Source organism: Centroberyx affinis, unplaced genomic scaffold (assembly GCF_046629955.1).
Source record: "Centroberyx affinis isolate AG114_WGS23_722 - 3 ecotype Tasmania unplaced genomic scaffold, CSIRO-AGI_Caff_v1 ptg004732l_1, whole genome shotgun sequence".
Taxonomy (NCBI): domain Eukaryota; kingdom Metazoa; phylum Chordata; class Actinopteri; order Beryciformes; family Berycidae; genus Centroberyx; species Centroberyx affinis.
The window spans coordinates 24,053-48,021 of record NW_027282289.1 but is presented as its reverse complement, the minus strand read 5'-3'; the positions used below and the strand labels follow the sequence as shown (position 1 = coordinate 48,021).

The 23,969-nt window shown below is 43.4% G+C and overlaps 1 protein-coding gene across 1 annotated transcript in view; it reads right to left on the bottom strand.

Moving 5' to 3' along the window:
- The window catches only part of sgk1 (serum/glucocorticoid regulated kinase 1), a 36,780-nt gene extending 14,767 nt beyond the window's left edge, over nt 1–22,013 (bottom strand). The window contains exons 1-3 of the mRNA XM_071544888.1: nt 21,894–22,013; nt 16,540–16,779; nt 2,682–2,897 (exon numbers count right to left, since the gene is read on the bottom strand). Of these exons, the coding sequence (XP_071400989.1) occupies nt 2,682–2,897; nt 16,540–16,779; nt 21,894–22,013 (576 nt within the window). The remainder of the gene's footprint in view (nt 1–2,681; nt 2,898–16,539; nt 16,780–21,893) is intronic.
- Nucleotides 22,014–23,969: the final 1,956 nt, after the last annotated feature.

Here is a 23,969-nt window from a genome sequence, read left to right as displayed (position 1 = left end):
CAACTTCATTTGAAGCATTACATGGCTCTCTATGGGTTGAGAAATTCTATGAACCTTGGGCTTAAGAAACACTTTCAAAACTCCATTAGATAAACTCACAATGCATGGTGGTCAAGCTAAAAACAAAGCTGTTTTTCTTCTCGAAAAGTTGACATTTTGGAGATACAAGGTTTTCACCCAGCAGCGATGATATGAATAATCACCTTTTGAGCACTGAAGCAGCAGCACTATAAATCAGCATTTGTAAAACTCTCGGCTCCCCACATGACAGCAGTAACCGTGTGTTTTAATGAGACTGGGCCTCCAGGGTGAGACTGCGTTAAGTCAGCTTGGGTCCCATGCCGAAAAAGTCGAGGAACCTCTGCTCTAACAGCATGACACGAGTATTCTTGGGTTTTAGCGAGACTCGGTCCCGAACTGAACCCTGTATCACTGCCTAATGAGAGGATGCTGAGAGTGTGTGTGTGTGTGTATGTGTGTGTGTATGGGAGGGGTGATCTTTGACTCACCACATTTCATTATAAAGGTTAATATGCTCCATATGTGGCAGGCTGAATGCTCTAATGGTTCTGACATATAAGTAAACACAAGTAAATACACATACATGCACACACACACACAAACTTATGACAGTTTTCATAGTTATTCTAGACTGCCCCACTTTTTCTTTTCCCATACAGTAATAGTGTTGTTGATAGCTGTCATAAAGCCAGCAACTCCTCAATACCATCTCAGGACATTCCCATGAAACCCCACCATCACGTCAAATATTAGTTTTTCACGATGTTGCTGTCAGTCATCAACTTTTCAAAGTGACTGAGGGAGTGTCAGTGTGTTGTGCTGAGATAGAGCCGGTGCCACAGTTAAATACAGTCTTAGCCTAGTTTGCTATTCCATGCTGCAGCACTGAAAATTTATCACAGCTCTCAATATTGTCCCATGGGTGTTATTTCAGGAGGAGGAAAAGCTGAGATTTCTTGAGTGTGTTACAGTGTGTGTGTGTGTGTGTGTGTGTGTGTGTGTGTGTGTGTGTGTTGTGTGTCAATCTCATCAGTTTGTTTATTCATTCAGAGGCGATGCTTTCAGCAATCTGTCTATCACACCGGTTACTTTGATCTCCATCCAAGTCTTAATATAGCTTACAGTCACCCCATCTCTCTCTCTCCCTCTCTCTCTCTCTCTCTCTCTCTCTCACACTCTCTCACACACACACACACATGCACACACACTGTTTGTTCTTCACATCCCTGTCCCTTATACTGTCACATCTCTCTACAGTCAACAATCACTCTACCATTCATGCCCTTTTGTCCTTTCTCCTTGGATTCACTTGATTTCATTTCTGTCCTGCTTTTTCTTCCTTCCTTTCTCTCTCTCACTCTCTCTCTCTCTCTCTCTCTCTGTCTCTCTTCAGTTTGTTTATTGACTGAGTATAGAGATCTGCTGTAGTTGTATCCATAGTGATGGTGAAACTAGGCCTTCTGTTCATTAATATTTCATGGCAGATTTATTTTTCCAAAAGAAGACAGAAAGTTTAGGTTGTTCAAGGAGAGGCAGAGAGAGGTAGGAATACTTTTGTGTGTGCGTAAGGGTCAAGGAGAGGTAGAGGCTTTTGTGACTTAACTGTGAGTCATAAGATAAAGTACATTAACTGGAAAGAGAGCTTGCAACACTTAGCTTTTCACCATCAAAGAAATAGATATGTTTATTCTGGGTATTTTTCCGTAGTTGGTAAAGATCGAAACACAAGGGAAGGACGCAAATAGAAGGAAGGTAGGTACATAAGGAGAGTCTCCATTAATGCCAATGTTAAAATTCTCATTTTACTGAAGCTGTCATAACCTTTTCTGTATTCTGAGAACAAATACAACATTGTCTTGTCTGCTGTCACATATTTTGATGTTATAACCTGAGAAACAAATGCATGACCATGAAAATCCAAAATGTAATTGCTAACAGGCTAACAAAGGCTAATGAAATCCGGTCACCTGTTGTGACTTAAGAATGTATTTTCCCATGCTGTTTTTGTTTATTAGCAGTGCAGAAAGGTGCATAGCAACTAACTGGCATTTTCAAAATTGGTTACAGGAGACAAAAACTCACAGAATGTTACCAGGTGCAAACATCAGCTTGTTACATGTTTGCCTGTAGCAGTTTAAAATTCCTGGCCTTTCAGAATTTTGTGACTCATGCAATTGTTTGACAACAGAAACAGAAAGACAGTGCATTGGGCCTACTCTATTGAGTCAGCCTTCAGTTAAGCTACCTGTTGCCTGATGATTGGACCTTTAGCTAAGCTACCTGTGCTTTAATACAGGAGTTCCCAAACCTTTTCATGTGAAGGACCCCCAAATAGATAAATTACACCATGAACCAGCTGAGAAGATTTTTGTTGTTAGATATGATTGAGTATAGAACTGCATAACCATTGATAGCCTGCTGAAAGCAGGGTGAAAACACAACAGTGCTGAGATTCAAATTTATGATAAAAATAGTCATTCTTGTACATTCTTTCATAGTGCTAACTTCTGCTGAGTTAAATAATAGAGAAATTAAACCATTCTTCATTTTTCTGCACCCCCCCTCCCCTAGAACTTCTATCAAAGAGGTCCCCTGCCTTGAGCTCCACTGTTTTAATGAATTAGCTTTCAGTTAAGCTACTTGTAATGTAATGAACTGGCCTGTGTGCGCTGGCGTGGCTGCCAGGTGTCCTCCAGGGCGTAGCTGACGTACGGTCCGCTGCAGACGCAGCACTCCAGCATGACGGGGCTGGCCAGGAGGGGCGTGGCACGAACCCCCCAAGACTGACACCCCCCCAGCTGGACCTCTGACTCCACCTCCTTCTGCTTGCCTCCGCCGTCGCCATGGTGACGGGCCAGCATCTTCCACTTCCTGACCTGTGGGTAGAGATAGATCAGACTGAGGGTTTTTTTTTTTTGCATTAGGTCACTCATTTTCAAAAGGAATGTATGGAGTAAAAGCTTTGGTAACTCCTTATTTGAATACTGCAATGTTTATACTCAACTATCAGGTGAACAAAGTGTCACTCGTCTATTTGCTGCTTCTCTACAGATTATGCAGTCCTAGCCCTGACTTTAGCCTAACCCTAACCCTAAGATTAACCCTAACCCTAACATTGAATATATAGTCTACTTCACACTATTGCATTACCTGAAACTCAGTGGACTTTGACCAGTGCCCAGTGCTTTTATAAAGAGTCAACAGACAATCAATCAATCAATAGTCACTGATGAACAAACCAACTCACTATATTATCACAGTTCTTATCCCAAGGAAATAAATATTTAAATTGCAGAGCAAACACATGTAAGGCTCATTATGATCTCTCAAAAAGTCAAATGTCACTCAAACCACCATTACACAGCAATAAAACACCAGATAATGACGCAACCCAACTAGAGTCAATGGGCCTCATTCACCAACTGTTCTTAAGAAGAAATTTCTTCTTAAAACCCACTTACGCAGTTTTCACGAAGATTCTGACATTCACCAATGTTTTCTTATTTGGGATTTGTTCTTAGGTAAGAACAGAATCTACGCACACTCAAGAGCACACTTACGCACATTTGAGTGCTGACATGTTTGTGCAAAATAAGTGGTTATTGCGTTTCCTTCAATTCTACAGTTGTATAATATTATAGGATTTAAATTACAATAATATTTGTATCATTTATAATATTTTTTAATAATTATTTTCATTATTTTACAAAGTATTATGGTCTTTTAAAATAAATAAACACTACGCTAACACTTCTGTTATTTTATATCCACTGACGCTACTAAATATGACAGCTCGTTTGGTGTTCACTTCCTGCAGCAGTACCTCCACTTCTATTGAAGTGAACTATTGAAGTTTTTTTTACGTTTGGAGTCCAGTGCTCCATCCTCTTTAGACTTTTGTTTTGCAGTCTCATGCCCTTTTATGGGGATTGGCGGGGCGTTTACCTATGCTAATTAGGATCACCTGGCACGCGCTTTCAATTTACGAGGACAATGGGATTCATCATTATAAGAACACAGGTGCGAACAATTCTGCGGTTTAAGAACATGTCATGAATCTGACGTAGACTTTTCTTAGGACCTTTCTCAAGAACAAATTAAAGAAAAAACTTAGGACGATATTGCTGAATGAGGCCCAATGTTATCAGTTGACAAGATCAGATATTGTTATTTGAGGGACTAATTTCCATTCCACAGGAGTCAGCTAGCATGGCATTGAGTCCCGGTCTTAACAGTAATCTCCTCTCATGTGGGAGCAGCTGCATTAACAGTGTGCCATGCTCTTCTGAAGAGCTTGTACACAAACACCATGTAATCAGTAACAATGACACAAGCCATCACTCATCATTGCCATTTGGCAGTCTGCTAAAACACAATACAAATATGTTGCAAACCATGTTGCACGCAGCACACACATATCCCCTTCGACTCTTCAAATACACACACACAGGGGGAGAGAGAGAGAGAGAGAGAGAGAGAGAGAAGCTGCATGGGACAATATAGCTGGAGGATAGGGTCAAGGTGCACATACTTCCCGAGGAAACCAAATAGCATAGATGGATGTGCTAGTGACCTGGAGTGGCTGTTATGTAAGGTAATGGTGTCCTTGGCATACAGAGCCGACAGGTTCAGTGACTGGAGCCATTTGAAACGAGAGTCTTATCAAGGCCTCTATCTGCTACCGCTATTCTGCTGGCCTTCTGACATTACCACTACTTGGCATGGGGAAATGTGTGTGTGTGTGTGTGTGTGTGTGAGAGAGAGAGAGCGATTGTGTGTGTGGGTGTGTGTGTGAGTGCCAGAGTTTTAGTCCAAAGTTGTGAACTCGGCAGAAAACTTTGCCTCTGTGCAAATGGGAGCTCCCTTGGCTATAATTACCGCCCCATGCTGGAAGGGCAGAATGGATCCAAACAATTACTGAGGGTGTCAAACACATTATGATACCATTCTGTCATATCACTGTGTGTGTGTGTGTGTAATCCATTTTGCAATCATCAAAGTGTGTCTATGTCTGTGTGTGTGCCTACTGTGTCTGTGGAAGCTTCAGTGTCACCTAATGTTATCATACTGCTAAGGTTGAAAGGATAAATTTAATCCATTACATATTACTGATTACCTGTTCAGAATTTTGATCAGTGATGTAACCCAATGGATTAATCAAATTAGTAAAGTAATCTGATTAGTTTCACTTTCTTTTGGACTACTTTGCCCCCAAAATACACTGTTAAATGCTTTTTTTTGTTGTATATTTTCCACATCTTTCGTGATTTTTTACCCATCTCAAATTTATTTTTTGCCAAATGGAAATAAGAAAGACGTCAGGGAGACAGAGTGGAGATGTGTGTGTGTGAGTGCATGTGTGTGTAAAAATCTGGAGGTGAGTTTTGGCAGTGTATTTCCAAAGGTGGAGGTCATACCCATTGTTTCTCTGGACAATATTTGCTCATAGTTATGTATGTACAGACCCATGTACTGCGCTCTGTTAGGCTGAACTGTATATGTTTGGCCCCTTCTCAGTTTATCATGTGATTTATCATCCTTTGTTGTAGCCTCTGTACTAGACCTTGTCCCCAGGAAGGTGGCATGCATTCCTTCAAAGGGGCAAGAAAATATCCGCGCAGGAACTATAACACACACACATACACACACAGCGTCTCCAGACTTTCCTCCCTCTTAATCCCTCTCACTGCCCTTTGACCTGGTTTTGTGCAAGTGTCCCTCAGAGACAACAGTGGTCTGTCCATTAGCAAAGTTATATAAGGCTTCTACTATAAGTACTGTTTGTAAGGCCAGGATGCACATCAGACACAGTGCCACCAGATCAACACATCAAACATGCATCAAACACGTAACCAGAAACATAGGCATAATACATTAGATGTGCGGACAGTCGTTAAATATGTTGTGAGTAAACAACACACACACACACACACACAGTCATTCCTTTGCCCTGGTTCTGTAAAGATGACCCTCAAAAACAACAGTGGTTTGGTCATTATCAAAATTACATAAAGCATCTGCTATAAGATCCGCCCTTTACTCTCATAACCTCAGCCATAAAATACAATATGATACAGTTACAGTTGAAAGAAATGCAGTAATAATATTGTGCATGAAAATTCTCTATGTAAGGCCAGTATACACCTCAGATACCACTATATCAACACATCAAAGCATCAAACACATACAAAAATATATAGATAATACATTGGGTATGTGCATCGAGTCCCTTAACATGTAATACCTTCACTCAAGGCCTACAGACAATATAGATAAGGTGTTTATAGTGCTGTTAGGAGCCAGCCTACGGCCCATTTTCCTGCTAACCCCCTTGGCCTTGTCCTGCTTATCTCTTCTCGTCCTCCACCAGCTCCCCTTGGTGCCCTAGTCTAGTTCTAACAGTCCGTGTGACGTCCCATATATGTCTGAGCATCAAAGAATAATGGAATGAGGGGAGACTAGAGAGCATTAGTGGGGGGGGGGGGGGGGGAGTCATAAAACACAATGAGAGAATGAGGTTCAAGCAGAGATACAGACGCAAAGGAAAAAGAAATATGCTTGAAAGACAAAAGTCTTACATAAGCCCTCCCATTCTCCGTCTGAGATAAGACCCGCTCATTAACACCAAGGTCACTGCTCTTTCTTCTCCTTTTCTTTCCCTCTCTGTTCCTAGATCGCAGGCACAGGTCTTAGAAGGAATAAGGGAAAAGGGGGAGGGGGGGGAAGGGGGGGAGAAGGTGGAGAGGAAACTCAGATCCAAAAAGGGTAGAGAGGCAAAGAACTGAGATTCAGGCAGTCCAAATGGAACTCAAAGACCCTCTATGTCCCATGGGAGATGGAAAGCCTCTGAATTACTGTTCAGAGCCAGAGAGAGAGAGAGAGAGAGAGAGACTGAAAAAAGAAAGCAAGTATCTGAGAAACAAGAGAGCAGGATAGAGAGAACTGTAATGCTATCTTTGAAGAGGGAACAGGGCCAAGGGGTGAGTTTGGGATTTGGAGATTGAGATACTGACCCTAAGCTTCTTTCGTGTTTGTGGCCATTTTCATCCTCTGGGGTCACACTGTGACTCTTTCATCCTCTAAGTCCTGAAGAGCACTGAGACAAGGTCTCTGCACCCTGACTTCCCAGACAAAACATTAATATTCATGGTCATCCGCTCCGCATCAGCCCCCGCAAGTTTTCTTGGAAATTAGAAAGCTGCGCTGTCTTTAGTATCTTCTCACTTCATACAGACACATATCTGTGCACACATACACACATTCTCCTCTGATCTCTGCAAACTGAAAGCAGAAAATATATCTCTATGTGACACAGAGCCTATTTACTCACTGCAGGGACTATTATGAGATTTGTCTCTTTCTCCATTGTTTTAGCATTAAGCCTCCCCTCCTGTCTCACTCAGATAGCAATAACAACCCAAACATTTCACATTGTATGAGTGGAGTTTGGCAAAATTGGCCAAGGTGAAAATCATGGGCCACTGACGTTCTAAAATAAGTTATATTCACCAAAACAACTCATCTTGGCTGTTTGAACTTACAACACCTCATGACATAATTTGACTATTATATGGCACATTTAAATGCCATAGTAAAATGGGATATTAATTTCACTGATATTTGTATATTAAGTGACAGAAAGTACTGGATTCCGTGTGATTATAAGTCTTATTTTCTGAGAGCATTAACTGAGAGAGAAAAGACTTGTTTTCTACTGTAAATCAGAACTTGTCCAGATGTGTCTAAGTGAGCAAACAAACATATTGAATCATATGCTGGTGTCTACTTCTGCAATCAGATGACGAAGCTAACCACACAGTCAAAACATTGGTTTTATAATGTGTAAATAAACTAATTTTTCATCCTGACTATGAATGTGCGATTATCCCCTTTTTGTTGCAGCTTTCACATTGGATTTTCTCCTAGGATTCAAGGGATTTAGTAGCTCAAGAGCAAAATGACGTCTTTAGGCTGACATAGATTAGCAGTGGAATAACAGCAATGACTAAGACCAACAGGTCCAAGCCTTTAGTAGCACAAACTTCACTATGTTGTAACAATGTACAACCACAGTAACTTGGTAACCCATGTGAAGGCTGACCAGGTCAACTCAAAGCTCAACTATTAATTCTAGTGTGTGTGCCTAAAGCCCAAACCTCATTGCACAAAGGAGTTTTAATTGAGCTGGGTATTTGAATGGGAGAACTGAGTGAATCCAACAGCTATGAGCTGATGTCAATAAGACTCGCTCCATCTCCCTCTTCTCCTTTGCTAAACTTCCTTCGCTCCTTATAGTCATTCTGATCTCGTCTCACTCTTTACACAGCTTAGTCGGGGTGCTGAGCCTACGTGACGCGGCGGTTTTGGCATCGGCTCTGGAACGTCAAGGTGGAAAATGGGATTAGCCGGGTTCTCAGGGTGGATTAGAACAACAATAATTCCCAAATTCCCTCACAATGAGACTCGGAAGGGAGTGGCGCTCCCTTTTTTCCAGTGGGCCAAGGTCAGCGAGAGAGAGAGAGGGAGAGGAAGAGAGGGAGAGAGAGAGAGAGCGAGAGAGAGAGCATTTGCATGTTGATGCTGGTGGATCTCTCAGCTATGGAGGGTTAATCCTCAGGAGCTGTAGAAACTGACACGCCAATTTGTCCAGTCTTTTGAGTCTTGTGAAAGGATTCAGTTACAAAATTACAGTGCGGTATTTGATATGGAGCTGGAGGAGTTGCTGAACCATAGAGGGCCACTATACATGGAGTAAATCCTATAGGGCTCCCTGTGACAGTTTATAGCAATCAGTACATCTAACCTCAAGTGGGAAAAGAAAACCAACATCATGTTTCATATTCATTATGCCAAAATGATAATTTTTTAATCAACTGTCCATATCATTTAATCCCTTTCTTAAATCGGACAATACTGTTGTATGAAACACTAAGGAACTATAATCGAAAATAACGCTGTATCATTTCCATAACTTAATTACGTCTCACCATACTACATGCATCAGTTGATATTGTTCTCTCTGTGTATCTTTGCCAAACTACATCTAATGCCTTTGCTATGTGTATCAAAGCAGACACAGATTAGACTGGATGACTCTTTACATCCATCACAAACAACCTGGCATTGCCCTACTTTTCCTTCTCTGACTCTCCTCTTGCTTGTTATATCTGCTGTTGGGTGAAACACTACAGAGATAATTTACACATCCCCCTGTATCATTACGAAACTTTGCAGCCAAGGCATGAAGTGCTCCCTGCACGGTTATTTATCTCTTGCCTTTGTTCTTTCTGCTGTGGTAGAAAATGAGCGTGTACGATGCTAACATTAGGAACAAGTGCATCTCTCCGTTTGAGGTTTATATATAGGGATACATTGGTTTATATATAGGGATACATTGTGAGCGAGATCATGCAAGAAAAGCATGAGCCAAGTTTATTACTCTAACCACATTCTTCCACTGCCAGAACACTTGGCTTTGCAACAAAAGAATCGCTAAAGATTAGCATTAGGTTTTCCATTGCTAAGTGCATGCTAAACAGTGGCAGCTGAATTAGCATTTCTTCACAGACCCAGGGAGATTTGATTCATTTAAGCATTCCTTAAACATGTTAAACAATCTGAAGAGGAGAGAAAAAATATGAATCAAAAATGTTTTACAGCAGTGAGATTGGGGAGATGGAATGATGGCAAGGATTTTTAATGTGGTGCCAATCTCAAAGTTCCCAATGATATAGGGCATGATTGTCATTAGGCCATAGAAGAACTTCAATGTGGGAAGAAAGTCACCAAGGTTTTCAACAGAACACCCGACCAGCTGACTGACTATATCAGACAATGCCAAGAGGGTAAGTAGGAGGTGGCAGCTGACCAACTTGATACGGCTGGCTGTAAACCAGCCCTAAGCTGGCACCTCACCAGTTCATTACTAAGCACAGAACTTGAAAGACTCAGGGGGTTCCGAGTTTTGGCATTTTATATGGAGTGACTGTGAATTTGTGGTGAGATCTTTAATGAGGAGCAAAGAAAGCCTTCACTCAATTAGCTGAACTATTCAAAAGAGTGCAAATAGAGGTTTGGAGGGACAGGCATTTCTCCCCGGTATGCAAGACAAGCCAACAATTTGGAAAGGGGATTTGGCTGCCGGAGCGCTCTATGTAACTCTCTGTATCTAATTTAATTGGACCTTGTGGGTAGGTCCTCTTATTCGCTATACAAGCTAACACCATTTTGACAGTAAGGCGATACACTGCAAATGTAACTGAAGCTGGAACTAAAGTCATGTTGTTTGGAGAAGCTGTCTCCACTGTCTGGCAAGCGGGGACGGGATCAAACGTCGGTCAGGAGGCGGAGGAGGCATTGGGGCAACAAGGTTCACCTGCACCCAATTAACCCTCACTATATGCAATCTGTCTCAGCAGGCAGTGTTTGGTGAAGCTGTGGAATACACTGGAGGACCAGGAACACACATCTTAACATCTGGAACAGCACAAAAAGACTGTTGACCCCAATTGTCTCACAGTTAGTTTAGTTTAGTTTTTGTGCCGCTAAAATACTCACAGGCAAACCTGAACAGCATTTCCAGTGGTCTTCCTTGTAAAGGCCAGTGGGATATCACAATGCAATTAAAATGTTGCAAATTAAGAGATTAAGAACCAAGACATATTGGTTCATAAACCAATAGGACAATTGATTATGACCGACAATTAGGGCTGGGTATCGTTTAAACAATTACGATACCAATACCAGTACCCTTAAAGTGATACCGATACCAATAGATTACTTAATTCGATACCTTTTTTTTAACGTTTTGGTGGCATCTCGGCACGCTGAACTGCCAACTCACATACACCGCGCTCAACTTCACCACCACAGACTGTATGGGTTGTAGCTGCTGCGGTAGCGGGCCAATCACACATTGCATTAAATCGAAGAACGCTTGCGGTGATTGGCTGCGAGCAAAACCATACAAATAGTAATTTTTTTCTAGATCTGAGTCCAAAAAGTATTGAATGCAGGTATCGTTTGACTGGAGAAGTTTCGATACTACTTGGTACTGGGTTATTTCGGTCGATACCTTAAAGGTATCGAGTACCGATACCCAGCCCTACCGACAATGAGCCTGACATACAGTAGATCCACAGTACAGTTGATTTAGGTAAATCAACAGCAAATCAGAGTTTTCAGTCCAGTGCAGACAGTTCAAATTTAAACAGCTGTGTGGGGAGTGACCTGAGTCCATAGTTCAAGTCCTTGTCTTGAGAACACCAGTGGAGTGCCAGTAAAAGGTCAACTGGTAAGACGTTTAATTATGTCACACAAGTCATTAACCATTAGCTCCAAGTGAACAGTCTGAGATCAGCTTCTCCGAATGTGTGACTACTTCACAGATAAGACAACGTCAAGAACTAAGTCCAAAGTGCAAAGCTCAGTGCCAAAAAGTATTCTCACATTACAGAGAAATCTTTATACACTCACACACACATGCATACACATAAGCAACACACCACAAACATATTTAAAAGTGGGAAATCTGCACTTTGAAAGAAGAAAAGGACAACACCACCTAGTATATAAGCCTGAGGTTAATGTATTATTATGTATTACTCCCAGCGCACATTAGCCTGAATTGAATTTTCAAACATCTCCCTGACTTGTCATCTGATTAAACACCTAAATTGTATTTGCACTAGTGAATGATTCACAACCTGACTTGACAGGAATCTTTGAATTAATTCAACCCGCCATCAGTGCCTCCTTTCGTTCTCATTCACCGACTCAGACAAGATGCATTAGCATTCGCGGAGCAGATCTGAGCCTGCGGGGCACTTGTCACTGGTGAAGGAGAACAAGAGAGGTGGATTTGTCATAGTCCGTCACTCTCTTTCTCTCTCTCTGTGAGGAACGAAGCGGCGGGTCCAGCTAAAAAGCAAGGAGCAGAGATGAAGGCTTTGTTATCAAGGAATCGGGGGTTCTCTAATTCCAACCAAAGTCCAAAATGTCACTGTGAACGCCCATAAAAGCACTGCTAAAATAAAAAGCACTGGCTGTGAAAGCATCAATGAACGATTAATAATTTGAGCAGGGCGTTTTTGACAGTTTGACAATAGGAAAACAGGTATATTCATGTTTTTGTCCTGCCTAAAACATGAACAAGCTGACAGGTAGGATTAACCATGCCGACAAATGAGGCTATAAGCTGCTGCTGCATGAAACCAAATTCCTCAACGTAGAAATGTCTATGCAGGTTTGGCCCTGCACCATGTCCCACTCCTCTCAACTAAAGATTTTAATCGATATTGAGCCATGTCTCACAGGCTGCATGCTCAGCTTTGGGAGGAGATAAAAATCACCGCTTGTCTCGGACACGCTTGGCTGCTCTCCTCTCCTCTTCACTCTCTCCTCCCTTTACTCTTCCTTCCTTCCTTCCTTCCTTTCCTTCCTTCCTTCCTTTCCTTCCTTCCTTCCTCCCTCCCTCCTCTTGCTCCCCTCTCTTCTGCCCTCTCTCCTGCATGAGTGGGTTTTGGACAGTAAACACGAACGGGAACGCAGCAGGTCAGGCCATCCTGGTTATGGAGTTGGTGTTTAAACGATTACACTGACGCAAAAAAATAAAAAATAAATTATCACCTGATCCATGCCCAGAATAGGCCATGAGGAAATGTCACTTAAAATAATGCAGATACTCATTTTAGATAATGCCTATGACCTTATTTTGGGGTATGAGTGTGTTTTATGGTTATTATTGTTGCTGTTTGTACTAATAGTAATGCTATAGTGTGTTTCTCTTGTATCTGACTAGGAGAGAAGTTCCTACAAGGTTCTAGCAGAGTAGTGAAATTGTACAACAGAACAGATAACATGGCAGGACAGCCAACAGTCAGCAGAAGTTTGCGTTCTTTTCATTTTCGATTAAGTCTCCATCAAGTACACGATTGATGTTAGAGATTAGTTGAAAGGCTGCGTTTGCATTTGGTCTGTGTGTGTGTGTGTGTGTGTGTGTGGTACAGTACAGTACAGGATGTCCTTATGAGGAGGATTTATATGCTTTTGATTTCTGGTCATGCTCCGGCAGTGAGGCCAGGCTGGCAGACTGTGATGCTCTGACCTCACCCGCTGTCTTTTCACAAAACTGTCGTCTCAGCTGTACTCATATCTCTCTCTCTCTCTCGCTCTCTCTTTCTCATGCTTTCTCTATTTTTACTTCTCTCTCGCCTCCTCTCTATATCTTATCTTTTTCTCCCACCCATCACCCCTTTCCCTTCATGCCTGTTTTGTTTCTCTTTATCCATTCTAACTGTTTTTTTTTCTGTTTTTTTTTTTCTTCTTGCTTACAGTAAACCTCTCCTCCTTTGCTTTCTCCACTGCCATCAGCCTGTGGAAAAATGCCAAAGTGTCATAAATCTATTACATTGATCTCATAATATCGCCAGATCACCGCCATAAACCTCTATCTATATTTAGCCTTGGCTCTCACTGAACCATTCAAAGTAGAAGGGGTGAAGGCTATGCAAAGCACCGGGTCAAGGCTAAGCTAACCACATCTTTCCATAGTGCTGATGCTTTGTAATTAAAAAAAAAAAAAAGATGCGTTGTGGGTTTTTATAGGGGAGGTCGAGGCGGATTTGCAAGAGGTCAAGCTGTCACCTTAATTGGTTTGTCAGCTGATAAAAAGTGGCTTCTGTCACAGTAGCAGGGAAGCTTGTTTTGGAAGGGGAGCACCACTGAAGTATTTAAGAGCACCGGGTTATGTAATGGTCTCTATATTAATTCTGCTTTCGGAGTAACTCATAAGTTATTCCTAATGTACAGCACTATAAGCACAGCACATTCCTCCCAGGGGTTACAGCGTGAAACTGGCACAGGGTTTTTTTTTTTCCATGAGTGGAAATAAATAACGGCAAGTCGATAACGGCTTTTTTTTTTATTGCCGAATACAGATTAACAATTTCAAAAGGCTTTGCTCGCAGTAAGTGTAATGCAAAGGGTAGAGTTGAAAGCTACAGGCAGGAAGGGAAAATGAACTAAGTTGAGCATACAGTATGCAAAAACACATGACACTTAAGGGGGAAATAGTCAGACTATGTCAATTTTCAAATATGCAAATATGCAAAGCAAAGAACTAACGGCAACATTATAGACCATGCCAAAAATCCCTGTTATATATATATTTTTCTTCTGTCTAGCACCGTAACAATAGTCTGACACTGTCTGTCACCGTCTGGTCTCCTAATCAACTCCAGCCCCTCTGAATGTGACAGCCGCCTCTCAGCGTTCTCACCCCAATTCCTTAAGTCCATTTTTAGCCACTTGTTAGACAATGTCTGATACGGCTCACTTTGATGGGCTGACAGAATTACATGGTGATGTTTGCTCATTTGCATTTAAGCCAAGCAGTGGGTAACCTTTTTCAAGAGCAGACAAAACTGTGCTGAGCGTCCAAGGGAAATGTTTAAGTGATTTTTTTTCAAACAAGAGTCCGGCTCTGTGAGTGTTTGGCAAGCTCAACTTTGAGAGCCTGAATTATGAAGTAGTCTAGTGTTTGGACAGTGTGTTTAGAGATATGTAGAGTACAGTACAGAACATGATGTCCATGGACTGTATTTTGTCATGGAGCGGTTGGCTGGTGTCACTGACCTGCTGTTTATTTAGTCCATATCAAACTAAGTCAAGCACAGCAATACCGCTCTACATCAAACACAGGAAGAATTCCTTTCGGTCTTGACTCAGCTGCACTGAGCAACGTCTAACCTCTTTGCTGTAAGTTTCCAGTTTAAATGTGGTCAATCATTTATTTGTGTCTTGGATCAGAAAACCACATACCAGAAATGAGCTGCCCAGCTAGGTCAACCCTGTTCAACACAGTTTAACACCACATTGGCTTTGTATTGACTGTTCTACACAGACACACACACACACACACACACACACTGCCACTCTAAGAATCTGCAGGGAAAATTGGCTATGACTCACCATTGTGCCCCCTCCTCTTTAACCCCCCAGCCTGCTCCCACCTTCCCACAACATCCATTAATCCTTCACACACACACACACACACACACACGCACACAAACAGGTTGTCCCCACTGAGACATAAGTGACAGATCTATTGGTTGTAGGGGCAAGAGGTGGAATTGATGGAGAGATGGAGTGAGACAGAAAAGAAAGGCAGAGGAAAATGAATGGAAAACAAGAGGAGTGAGGTAGAGAGAATGGGGTGATGGACAACAATACAGTCCTATTTGATATTCTCTCTCTCTTTCCCCTCCTCTCTCACCACACACACACACGCACACGCACACAAAAGATACACGCAGAAACACTTCTGTGCACCCCCACGCGCACACACACGCACACACACATACGCACACACACACACATACGCGCACGCACACGCAAACACATACAGTGTGGCTTTGTCTTGCTGGGGCAGTGATGACTCATTCTCTCCCCTCCCCCTGCAGGGACTGGTGACATACACACACACGCACACACACACTGAGGCGGGGAACCGATTGATGGGTACGATGATTGATAAGGAGGGGGATTGTTATTATAACTGCAGTTACATAACCAAGGACACCCGGACACCTGCAGCAACATTACCAATAATGGACTGGTGTGTGTGTGTGTGTGTGTGTGTGTGTGTGTGTGTGTGTGTGTGTGTGTGTGTTTACCCATGTGTATCTGGGCTTGTGCGCAGGGGGCATTTGTATAGTTGCAGCCTTCCCAATGGTGTTTTTGCATTCCCTTCCATGCATTTGTGTTGGTTTTTTTTTTTTTTTTTTTCACATGTCGAAACAAGTTTAAATTCGCCTGCTTCGCTGAACAACTGCCTCTGCTCTCATTTCAGAAATGACAGCCCTCGGTGAGAAAATGCCTCGGCTCCAGTCGCCCTAGTGTTTATGTTACATAACGACGCTCGTGGTTCAGCTTAAAGGGAGAACAAAGACAAAGCGGCAACAATGTCTGGAGTCCCGTTAGTACCTGCTTTGCTTCTCTGACTTGTTTCGGTAAGCGCTAATGGGCGAACAGGGGGAGGTGTGTGAACTGAGTCGATGTTGTTGTGCTGTGTCGGTGGATACAGTACCACCTACAGGCGGGGGGGGGAGGTTGGCTTGTGGTGGGAGGGTGGCACATGAGCGAGGGTGGCATCTCCCTCTGTGTGGCACAAATGACAAAGTAAAAGCCACACGATCTCCTCGTTCACTGAAGACTTCAGGGGGAAAACGGCAATTGTTGACCTTGTTATTTGAACACATCGCCCGCTGCCCACGACAGAGGTGACAATGGATACTCACTGGGGCGTGGGCAGTTGAATGTGTGTTAGAGGGCAGGACTTACATAAGGGACAAATGTGCTCACACACACACACACATGCACATACACACCCTCATACAAAAAAAAGATGAAAAAAAATGATTAAAATATAGCCCGCACAGCTGTAGAGACTGACAGCATAACGGATGAGCGGAGACACACACACACACACACACACACTCTTTGTCCTTCCATTGTTACCTTGCAGCCCTTGCTCTTCTCCTGGGCGCCATGCGGCTCGCTGGCGGGCCGCGGCGAGGGCGGCTCCTGGTGGTAGTACTGGCCGCCCGGCGGGCTGGCGTAGTGGCAGCAGCCGTACGGCGAGGGGAAGTGGGTGTACCACAGGTCGTCGGCCAGCGGGCATTTGGGGCACGGGTAGAGGAGGCCTTTCCCCTGGGCCTTCTCCACGCTCACCTTGGGGTTCCGCATCCACCTCCGCACCTGGGCGGGACAGAGATGCGCAATGATGATGTCACACAGAGAAATGAACCCAGAGGGATTCTTCAGAGAGAAATGTCAAGTTCGCTTCCCTCTGACGTCACACGTTTAATCTCGCTTTTGCTTTGTTTCTCTCTCTCCCTGTCTCATATATTCCCCTTGTGTTCATTCGCATCTGTTTTGTAAGTGCTCACACAGGTGTACCACACACACACACACACACACACACACACACACACACACGCACACACATGTACAAACACTGTCATCCCCGCTAGCCGCAACCTTTGATCAGAAAGACAGGATTTTTCAGGATTTTTCACTTTCTGCTTCTCATGCTATCCCTGATTACATGTCAATTCCCGTGGGGCACACTCGCACACACACACACACACACACACACGCATACACGGATGCACTTCAAAGAGGAAGGAACTGCCTCTTCGCTCTGTTACCAGAATGCCACACACTGAAAATATAGTAGATCAGACAGGGAACACACACACACACATACATGCACGCTCACCCACACACACTCAAAGACCTGTCTTGTGTTGATGACACGAGGCACGATGTTGATGACCTCATTCTCGACAAAGATCGGCTTTGAAGTATGAAAGCAAAAAAGAAAACATCGAATACATTTCTAGGAGTTTCTTCAGTATGGGTATTTTGACCTTAATATTTCTACAGCATTTAATTTTTGTTTTGATTATGTGACAGGTATAAAGCCAGACTGACTTGCTGTGATGTCAACAACACACGGCAAACTTAAGGAAAGCTGGCCTGCAGAGGAGGAGGTAAATCCATAATGTATGATGAATTAGAGAAAATTAAGACTGCTCCACATCCCTGCCACTGACAGATGCACTCATTATGCAGCCATAAGGTTGCAACAATGATGACTGAGAAAATGGGTTGAATGATGAGGTAGTACACTCACACACTCACACACACACACACACACACATACATACACAAACATCTCTCCTCCAATGACTAAGAGTTCCCAGAAAAGCACGCTGTCTCTAACGGTAACGCCTGCTGTGTGTGTTTTTGGGTGGGTGGGTGGGGGGGGAGAGAAACATGGGAGCAGAAGAGGTGGTGAAAGTGCAGAGGGAATTGAAAGAGAAACGAGGAAACGAGGGACACATGGGGAACAGAAGCAAAATGCAGAAGGAGAGGAGATGGGCAGAGAGAGAGAGCTGAATTTCGTGAGAAGCCGTGTGTAATCTCATCCTCCGTGTGAGTCAATCGTTTAGCAAACACACACCACACGACTGTAGCCTAAGTGACCGAGCGCGCCACAGCATCCAGACAGCTGTGACACACACACACACATGCGCTCACAAGGCCAGATTGAATGACTAAGTCGTGGGGCAGCCAGACAGCGTGTCAAGGCATGTCGGGGCTAAAGGAAAACAGACTTGGAAAAACACTCGACTAGGACGACACAAAACAAACCAGCCACTGCGGGACGAGTGCAGAAGTCTGATGACACACCTAGGATGCATGCAAGGGATATTTTAAACATGCTCCTGGTGATTTTGGAAGAATCTACACTCTTACAAAGGATGTGTCGTTTTTAACACATCTGTGTGTCTTCTTTGGGACAAAACAATGTAACTTTTCAACACAAGATATGTTAGAGATATGTCAAAAACAGCATGTTGAGTTAAAATGTATTGTCATTACATATGTCGTGTTGAAAAGTAACACAGAAGTGTTAAAAATGACATCCTCTGTAAGAGTGTAGAAATTTGCCTAAATAATGAGAATATTGCCTCACAAACCTCTTTACTTGGGATGTGAACCCAGTATACATGTATGACGGATCTTCACTTTAACATTATTGACGTTACATCATCCAAATAGATGACTTTTTGCACAGATGGCAGATTTGTCATCACACTTAAAGCATTGTGAGAAATGCTTTGGCATTATCGCATGGATCAAATACCGTGCTGTCATACCTAATGGTGTTTAACATGTCATACTGTTGAGTCTGCTATTTATCCATCCAATTGTGGAGAGCTTAACACGTATACGCCTCAGGCTCAAAACAAAGAGGCACAAACACAAGGTGCAGACAGCAGCGGCAAAAATAATGTTTTCCTTTTTGTCCCGCACTGTGAAATCGAATGGTCGGTCTCCTTCTGTTCATTTGTTTGTCCGTTTGTAACATGTGATCTCTCAAACACTGCTTGCATCTGACCACTGCATTTCAAAATGTAACTGATTGGCCAAATGACAGGTCAAAACAAGGTGACATGTTGGTTATTGATTGGCCGTGAGGGGAACTGCATCATTTCTGGAAAACAACATGTTTACTGTTGCCGTGTCTTTCACTCTAAAGGTGATGATAGGCAAATTTCTAGGGCAAATTTGGGTGGAAATATTTTATCACTGAACACACTGTATCAGTTTGAAATCTGCTGGCAAGGTTTCAACATCAACCAATCAGAGACAGGAGAATTGGTCTGGTGATCTGTCCTCAGCCCAAACTAGCTAGCTGTTGGATGCCAGTAGAATAGATTATTATTTTTTGTAAACAGAGCAGACCCGTACATAAGCCTATACACATGCTATGGAATTTCAGAAGATAACCTTGATAAACTGATTAAAAAAGATTCCTGAATTTCCCCAAGGGGATCAGTAAAGTGCTATCTTATCTTATCTTAAATCATTACATTTTCAGTAGATAAGAGGAGGCCAAGATGACACTGATGGCAGCAGAATCTGTTATTTCATCCATTTTCACTCCAACTGTCAAATTTGTCAGTTACTATTACCCATTGCCCTCTTTGCCCATTGCCTAGTTGCTCATAATCATTGCCGGCGAATTTTACCCCAAATTTTCTCCTCAAAATTTGCCTGTGTCATTAGCTTAGGACACCATCATCATTTTCTACCACCAAATCACAGGCAGAAACACAGGGACACACACACCCACACACACATAGACATACACACACACACACACACATAGGCATTGATTTCTTATTTCCTCCTAGCTCTTCCCTTAGTCATCCACATGATACAGGGCTCTGCCTCCACTCACCCTGCTCCACTTATGAGATTAGACTCATTTAGACACAAATAGAGAGAGAAATGAACCCTGAACAACAGCAGACATTAATTCTGATTTGGGATTTGTACGCTGATGCATCTGGATGCTTCTCGTCTCCGTGCCTTCCTTCTCACCAGGGTGGAGCCTGGGAGGAAAGCAAGATTTATACAGATACCCTCTTTGCCATTTGTGAAAGAAAGACAAAAACAGCTAAAGTTAAGATGAATACAGAGCACAGATAGATAGATAGATACATAGATACATAGATGCCTATTGTTGGCATGCATAAACAAACAGCCAACAAATGCACATGTGCCTTGGGTCCTCATCCTGTTAATCACTGATTAATATTCACTTCATTGGTGAAAAATCCCATGGGAGACTGAATGTAGCAGAATGTGTGTGTGTGTGTGTGGGTGTCTGTGTGTGTGCGTCAGTGTATGGGTGTGTGGGTGTGAGCACAACACAATCTGTCCATATTCACCAGCCGAGTCATCAGTGATCCACACCATACGCCATCTGAGACCAACACACAGGATTACAAACACTTCTACTATAATTCTACAATTGTACTACAAGCAAGAACACAACCAATGGTAGCTGGTGAAGGTACTGTACATAAAACTACCCAGCAACCTAAGGCCAAGAAATATATCATCACATAAATACTGCAAATATATCATCACTGAATCAGGATTGTTGCCAGTTTGTTCTTATCCTGGTTCTTCTATCATTTAATCCATGTCCCAAGCCTGAAAACACATTAAAATGAACACAATAACCTATGTAATAAACCCTTATTTTATTAGGAGACTTGTTTGTGCAGTGGAAAAAAAAGGATGTGCTGGCAGTATTCCCATTGCAACACAGTGATAATTAAGTGAACGCATCAACTCCCTTCTCCTCCACAAGCTAGAGGTAATGTTAATGTCATTTCCTTCCTGTCATGCCCTGCAGTCTTCTTGCTTGGTTTTTTCGTTTGATCTCGTGTAACTCTCCTGCAATTTATTCAGATTTAAGAAAGTAGCTGTCAGGTTGAAAAGTTCAACAAGTTGAATATGTTTAACAAACTCTAATGACAGCGTATAGCTTATGACCAGCCAACCCCTGATAATGCTGACTAATTTTGCAGTCATGCCTCGATTACAGTAGAATACTAACCATAGACTACTGATAATGTAGTTACATTAGACAATTTAACATAAATAGATTAGGGTGTTTACTTATCCAGCGAGTATGCCACACCATACTCCATCCTCCATCCCCCTTTTGAAATACTTCTCCACTGCTCTCTTTGTTTACCTAATGATTTATTGGATTTAATGTATTTATTTACTCTAAAACTTATTGTCTGAGTATTTGCTACAGGGATTGGCAGCCAAATATGAATTTTAAATGGATTTTGAGTCTGTAGAATGTTTGTTTACATATGTCATTTTTGTAAACACTGGAGCAAAACAAGTCTTGTGTTACTGTGCACAAAACGCATCAGACTCTTCAGCAGCATATGAGAACGTCCCCAGAATACAGACGGTCGATTAAATCCTGCGTTGTAGCTTCTTTTGAAAAAGTCAGCAAACACATTCATTACACAAACGCACCAACCAAGGAAAGCGTTTAATGCAAACCATTAACGTTACGCAGGAAATGAACCTTGTGAAAGCACTGCAGCAAACACAGGATATGCTGAGTAGCTCCCAAACTATAGCACCTAGTCAGCTAAATGATGTCACGATTTTTTTCACAACATCGGTAAAGCAACAGTGTTTCGGATGCTCTCGTTGTTTCACACACACACACACACACACACACAGGCAGACACACACGCTCAGGCACAGGGAAACACACACAGTAAACACAGATTCGCAGGGAGCCGAATCTTGCGCCTGATTACCGAGGCTTAGCTCCCACAATGACATCATCTCTGGAGTGCACACACACACAGAAAGAGAGAGAGAACACTCTGCTGTGACACCTCCTCTCCCTCAGCCATTGTGTGTGTGTGTGTGTGTGTGTGTGCGTGTGTGTGTGTACAAGCCAAACTCACCTTCCTCTTGACAAACTGGAAGGCAGAACACTTCTTAAAGGAAAAGGCAGTCTTCTCTCCTCCTCCTCCTCCCCCACCTCCTCCACCACCTCCTCCTCCTCCCCCATTCACCAGCTTCATGGCCGACACCGGCACTCCGCTTGCCTCTGTAGAGCCCAGGATGACGGACAGACTGACAGAGAGGGAGAGAGAGAGAGGGAGAGAGAGATGAACAGTCTAAGGCATGAAGAGAAGGTTGTAGCTATTGCCGGGACGAGTGCGGGACAGAAAATAGAGACAAAGAGAGAGAGAGAGAGAGAGCAGAGAGGTGGTAAAAAAAAAAAGTGATGCGAGGATGAGATGGAGAGAGAGGAGGTGGAGGAGGCAGATGGACCAAAATACGATGCAGAGACGGCGCAACAAAGTGACAGAGGGGGGAGAGATTGAAGGGACTGAGGGAATGAGATCACTGGAACAGTGAGGTGTCAGGATAAAGATAAAGATAGGGCGGCAGAGCGAGAGAGAGAAAGAGAGAGAGAGAGAGAGGAGGCTACCTGCTCCTGTTGCTGTGTGGAGTCATTAGGAAGGAGACAGCACAGAAGACAGCTCTGTTTACATCATAACACTCAGTTGTCATTCAGCACTCGGAGAGCATCTATGAGTGTCAGGGTGTGTGTGTGTGTGTGTGTGTGTGTGTGTGTGTGTGCGTGCGTGCGTGTGTGTGTGCATCCTCCTGCTTATTTACGGGGAAGCAGAACCACATTAGTAGAAGTTTATCTGTGTTTACGGATGGATGCATTTACATCCCCAGTGCATTTGTGTGTGTATGTTTTTGTGGGCATAATGTACGATACGATATGATACGATACAATACGATACGATAGAACCTTATACATCATGCACAGAGATGTAAAGTATATATGGATGTATGGCTGTATTTGCATACTCTCCCTGTGTGTTGTTGTGTCTGTATGAATGTGTGTGTGTACAGTACATGCCTGTGTCCTGCCATACCTTTATGCTGGTGTGCTGGGCTGGTTCCGCTGATCCCGTCGCAGCTCCACCGGCCCGTCTCTTTTCTTGTGTTTTTTTTTATCCGAGTATACAGAGCAGATCCTCCCGGCAACTGGTCCCGGCTCAGCAGCAGCGTTGACTCTTCGGTCTGGCTCTTCAGTTACAGGTGTCCCTTCCCTGCTGCCGTGTGTACCGAACTGGCAGCGCTGCTCCGACTGTGCTCACATTCCCAAAGACAGAGAGAGAGAGGAGGAGGAGAGAGGAGGAGAGAGTCTGATGATGCTCACAGCCTGTGCGTGGCAATGTTGTTGTCGAGTCCGGCAAGAGCATGCCACTGTGTGTTTGTGTGTGTGTGTGTGTGTGTGTGTGTGTGTGTGTGTGTGTGTTGGTAATGTTGCTGTTGTTTAGAGTACACTCTACCTGTGTGTGGGAGAATGCTGTGGTGTCAGCCTGTGTACAAACACTCCGGGAAGTGTGCGTGATAGTGTGTGTGATATGTCCAGCTGCAGCCCTATGGCTCACACCGGCGATACTTTATCAATGAAAGCCTCCGCAGTGAGCAGATGCCTCCTCCCTCCCCTTCTCTCTCTCTCCATCAATTTCTCTCTCTCTCTCTCTCCAGCTCCCTCACTGTCTCTCATCACCACGCTGCCCTCCCCCTTTCCTGTGCTCTCCCATTTTTCTGCTGCAGTCGATGGTGGCTCCTCCTCTCTCTCTCTCTCTCTCTCTCTCTCTCTATCTCCATCTCTCTCCTTCCCACTACCTCACCTCACATCCCTCCTGTGATTTCTCTCTCCTTCCCACTACTCTCTCTTTTATTTCTCCCTCAGATTCTCTGAATGAGGACTGAAGGGGACAGGGACACCCACAGCATGCATCATCCACAGCAAGGGTGATATACAGTATGTGTGTGTGTGTGTGTGTGTGTGTGTGTGTGTGTGTGTGTGTGTGTGTGTGTGTGTGTGTGACACCCAGATGGACCAAAGCTGTCAGGAAAGATGTTCCGCTACATTAAGCCCTCTCATCATGACACACATATGCGTGCATGCCACCCATAAGCGTACATACACACACACACACACC